Source organism: Panthera uncia, chromosome B1 (assembly GCF_023721935.1).
Source record: "Panthera uncia isolate 11264 chromosome B1, Puncia_PCG_1.0, whole genome shotgun sequence".
Taxonomy (NCBI): domain Eukaryota; kingdom Metazoa; phylum Chordata; class Mammalia; order Carnivora; family Felidae; genus Panthera; species Panthera uncia.
Window position 1 is genome coordinate 71,337,160 of NC_064811.1, and position 5,044 is coordinate 71,342,203.

Here is a 5,044-nt window from a genome sequence, read left to right on the forward strand (position 1 = left end):
GCTGCCTTCCAACCCATTTCTGACGCTTTCGAGTTTCCCTTTCCTTTTCCACTTCTCTTCCGCCCCCTTACAAGAGCGTCGGTTTCGTTTCCTACTGAACTGCCGGCTCCGCCCCCCAAACAGCACGTGGCTAGTCCGGCAACTGAGCGGCGGCGGAGCAGAGGAGGCTACAGTTCCTCGACGCCGCGGCGAGGTCCGCTAGCTGTGGCTGCGCACCGCGACGCGGGGAACCGATTTCTTGGGAGCTCCATTTCCAACGAGGTCTGGAAAGCCGAGGCGCGGCTGTGGAGCCCGGGAAAGGGGCGATGGAGCGGGGGCCACGAAGGGGGGCGCGGGGCGGCGCGCGCTCGGCTCCCGGGCCGGCCCCGGCGCCTCGAACCACAGCGCCCGGGCGCTCCGCGGAACCGCAGGGCACGCAGCTCTGGCTCTTCCCCAGCGCCGCCGGCCTCCGCGGGGCGCTGCACCAGAGGACCGAGGCGACGCGCCAGATGTGCTGTACGCGCGGGCGCCTGGTGGTGTTGGAGCGCGGCGGGGCCGGCGTCGAGGTCCACCAGCTGCCGGCGGGGAGCGACGGCACCAGGAAGCCGAGTGAGTAGGAGGGAAATGCCCGCTCGGCCGTCCTACCTCGGGCTGGGGGTGTGAGGGTGGGCGGCCGGGGGACCCCGGTGTAGTGCCTGCGGGGCCGGGGCGGCACGGACGCTTCTCTCCGGAGCTCCCCGATTGTGGGTGTGCCGTCCTCTAAACGGGAAGGAGAGCTTAGAAAGCTCTACGCCGCAGCGGTCCGCGGTGGCCGCAGAAATGCGCCGGGCCCGGTGGCTTTTGCGTTTGGTGCGTTCGATTCCCTGTGCTCTCCCTTCTCCACGTCCCTAGTTGGCGCTGAGTTTGCGGGAGGGCGGGGGAGGAGGGTATTGAGAACTGGGTCTCGCCCTCCACACGTTGGCCGCGCGGACCGAGCGCGCTTGCCGGCAGCATCTTCTTAGCTAGTCCGCTTTTAGCACTGGTATCTGTTCAGTTTGGTTGTCACTTCTTTTTAGAGCGCACCGGCTCTGATTTTGTGTGCCTTTGGAGAATACAGTTCTCTTGTTCCCAACGATACTATCTTATATATGCAAGCAATTTAAAGAGTGCTTTCAGTTGCATTTATCCGAGGTGGTAATCTCTATAGATTAGGTGTCAGGAACTGTGGTTTCGATTTTTTAGGTGGAGGAAAGCAAATGGCCACATAGAAACTTTTGCCCATCTGAATAGTGAAGAAAATGGTATTTTACCAGTCGTTTTGCTTTTACCTTGAGTGAAGTCAAGCATCTTTTTTTTCTATTGGCCATTTGCATTCTTTTTGAATTGCCTTTTCATACCTTTGACTAGCTTTTAAAAATTTGAGTTCTTAATTTTTTTCTTATTTATTTGAGTTATTTGAATATTAAGAATAGCCCTTTGTCCATTTTATACGTTGTGATGTTTTTCCCAACTTTTGTTGGTGTTATTTTACAGTCTCCTTCTACAGTCTTCTTTTAAGAAGGGTTATGGATTTTGTGTTACAACGCTATCCACAGTCTCAAGGTTTTTTTTTTTTGTTTTGTTTTCTTAATGTACTCATCCTTATAGGAATTTTAAGCTTTTATTTTTAAAGTCAAAATTTTTGATGCACTTGAAAATTATTTTGATTTAAGATAATAGGGGAATCTAGATTTATTTGTTTCTCCAAATAGCTAGTCTGATGTCCCAGTACCTTTTTTGAGTAACCTTTTTTTCAACTGATTTGAAGTGCTGATCTCTAAAAAACGTTAGTCTGTTTAACCATTTCTCCTTTATTACCAAACTGTTTTGCTGCTCATATCATTTGTAATATGAAGTGGTTTGTGCGTTGAGATTCTTACATGAGTAAATTGTGTTTGATTAGAACCGAAAAGTAAAACAAGTTCCCACATTTAATTTTTGTAAACAAATGAAATAAGAGTAAATGGTAACTGTGGATAATTTTAAATCTCTTAACTTTTAGAAAGAGTTAAATATTCAATAATGCCAATAAAAATTCTTTTAACAGTATCCTTCCTTAAAAATAATGCCCCAAGACCTTGGCTTTTATATTGAGCAGTGAGGAGGGTTTTATTATTGTTATTTCTTTGTATTTGGAAAGAGTATATCTCAAAATACACCATGTATTTTCTCCTGAAGAGTTATGTCTTCCAGATACTGTTATATTTTCTTATAGACTTTTTCATTTCTGTCACTTTAAATTTAATTTTTCTGTCTCAATTTATTAAACAGGAATCTAAAAGCAAATATTTAATTGGTTATATTAAGTCTATATTCAATTTAAAACAAAGTATGAATCCGTGCTTTCCCAAATTGAAAAAATCCATCATCAAAACAGTAGTTTTGGCTAATTTGTCTGCTTTTCTTTCTTGAATTTTTCTTTAAAGAGAAGTTCATGTTAAGTCTAAGGTTGTTCAGCTGAAATGTTTTTCCAGGTGTTTTAAGTGTGTTATAATGAAATCAGTAATAATAGTGAGTTAATAACCAGACTGATGATAGTTCCTGGTTGCATTTGCTCTGCAGAGTGCATTAAGTTAGGAAAAAAAACGAAGATACATTCCGTGGACCAAGGAGCAGAGCACATGCTGATTCTATCCTCAGATGGAAAACCATTTGAGTACAACTATAGCATAGAACATGCAAGGTAGGGAACTTTTTTCTTTTATTAAGAAATATTAAGAATATTTTTCTTTTATTAAAAGGCAATCATAATTTTTGTAGGAAAATGTTACTTTATATGAACCTTGTCCCCTGCTTTTCATAGTGGCTCTTAGTAAGCAATTCTGAAATGACCAGTGAATTCCATCAGTAAATTACTATGCCAGGTTGTGTCCCATAGGCAACATGTCTTGCTTTGGCATTTGAAAGACATGATTGTTAGTCTGCCTCACCCCAAATTGGACTTTCACATTCATTAGATTATTTAACCCTCATAATAATCCTATAAATTAGATTACCAGAAATAAAAGTTTTCAACCTAGGAGAAAAATGTTATTATCAAGGAATGATTTATGAGAGTTTTTCCTAGTAGATTGTGTGAATTAGAACTTATTTTTATCTTGTATTATTCCTGTATCATACAATTAACTGTTTGCAAAAGAGGCTTAAAATCATTTGAATGTAATAATACAATTCATGTTATTTTACTTTTTAAACCACCACTTAAAACATATAGTATTTTTTATAATTTTTGATGTACTGAATGTGAAGCAGTAAATTTAAATATTTCCTTGACTTTCATCCCAATTAAATACAATTAGTAATTTTAACATTGATATTGTGACTTTTATTACAGTGATTGACACAAAATATATTTTCTTTCATCAGGTTTCAATGCATTTTACAAGAAAAAAGTATAATTCAGATCACATGTGGGGATTATCATTCTCTTGCACTCTCAAAAGGTACTTTTCTAGAATATTGGTTTTTAGAGGAAATAAATGCATATATATGTAGAACTAGTAGAATGTGTATGCGTCACCTTGCAACAGACAGAAATATGGTTTTGAATTTGATATAATTCAGGGCACTTAACTCTTTTTTTTTTTTTTAAGTAAACTTCAGGCCCAACTTGGGGCTTGAACTCACAACCCTGAGATAGAGTCCATAAAGAGTCACATGCTCTACTGACTGAGCTAGCCACATTCCCCAAGGCACTTGTTCTTAAAGGAGATACAAAATAAGAGAATTTTTGGACATATAAAATCTTCAGGTTTCCATAATTATTATTCCTACATTTTATTCTGTCAAATGACAAAACAAAAACAGTTTAGTAAAGAATTTGATACCCTTTGTTCAAGGACAGGCAATCGATGGATTGGGAGTATAGTGCATCACAAGCAGTGGAGCACTGTTTTGGAGGGATTTTGTGCAAGAGTGAGTTTTATAGAGTGTTAGAAGCAGTACACTACTGCTTGTGTAGAAATAGGGCATGATTGGTTGGGAAGGGTTGCATATTTAACCCTCCTCAGAAAGATCAGGGAACAAGGAAATAAGCATATATCCCAGAGCTGGTTTGGTGTTTGGGGATTGGCTGACTGGATATGTGGCGGTTCTGGTCAAGCAGAGCATCTAAAGGAACATATAAGTTCAGTTTGCTGACATGGCACCTTGGGCAGGAATGGCTCCATCTTGACCCTAGAGATTTTTCCAACACTTTTGTGTTTTTATTTTTTAAGTATGAAACAGTGAAAATATTCTGAATAATCAAAATCATCGTGGACTCAGGACCAGGCATGGGCCACCGTTTTCGAGAACGTTCTTCCCTCCTTCTAGTGCTCTTTTAGCTCCTGTGGCAGGAGCTTAGAATCCCTTGGATCTGCTCTTGTGGCCAGTTTGAAAACCTCTGATGTGTTTTCACATTACCATTTGAATTCAGGGATTCTCCCCAGCCCTTATTATTTTTTTGTTTCTTATCAGAAATAAGGAATGGAAGGCAGTAATAGTGGGAAATGGAAGCAATGAATATAGATTATTTCCTAAAGAAACTTGACCATGGAGGAATAATTATGACAGGAAGGTAATAGATGGGAATTCAGGGCCAAGGAAAAAAAATTTAATAATTTTTTAAATGTTTTTTATTTACTTTGGAGAGAGAGAGCGAGCACAAGGAGAAAGGAGGAGAGAGGGAGGGAGAATCCAAAGCAGGCTCCAGACTCTGAGCTGTCAGCACAGAGCCTGACGCAGGGCCTAACTTGTGAACCTGGAGATCATGACCTGAGCCAAAGTCGGACGCTTAATTTACTGAGCCACCCAGGCACCCCTTAAATAATTTAAAAAAAATTTTTTAATGTTTATTTATTATTGGGAGACAGAGAGACAGAGCGTGAGCAGGGGAGAGAGAGGGAGACACAGAATCTAAAGCAGGTTCCAGGCTCTGAGCTGTCAGCACAGAGCCCGATGCGGGGCTTGAACTCACAAACCATGAGATCATGACCTGAGCCGAAGTTGGACACTTAACCGACTGAGCCACCCAGGCGCCCCAACTTTAAATAATTTATAAAATGTT

General features: G+C 41.3%; 1 protein-coding gene across 1 annotated transcript in view; it reads left to right on the forward strand.

The window, feature by feature from the left end:
- Nucleotides 1-201: 201 nt before the first annotated feature.
- Nucleotides 202-5,044, forward strand: part of HERC5 (HECT and RLD domain containing E3 ubiquitin protein ligase 5) — a 46,744-nt gene continuing 41,901 nt past the window's right edge. The window contains exons 1-3 of the mRNA XM_049630862.1: nucleotides 202-588; nucleotides 2,560-2,680; nucleotides 3,364-3,440. Of these exons, the coding sequence (XP_049486819.1) occupies nucleotides 306-588; nucleotides 2,560-2,680; nucleotides 3,364-3,440 (481 nt within the window). The 5' untranslated portion in view covers nucleotides 202-305. The remainder of the gene's footprint in view (nucleotides 589-2,559; nucleotides 2,681-3,363; nucleotides 3,441-5,044) is intronic.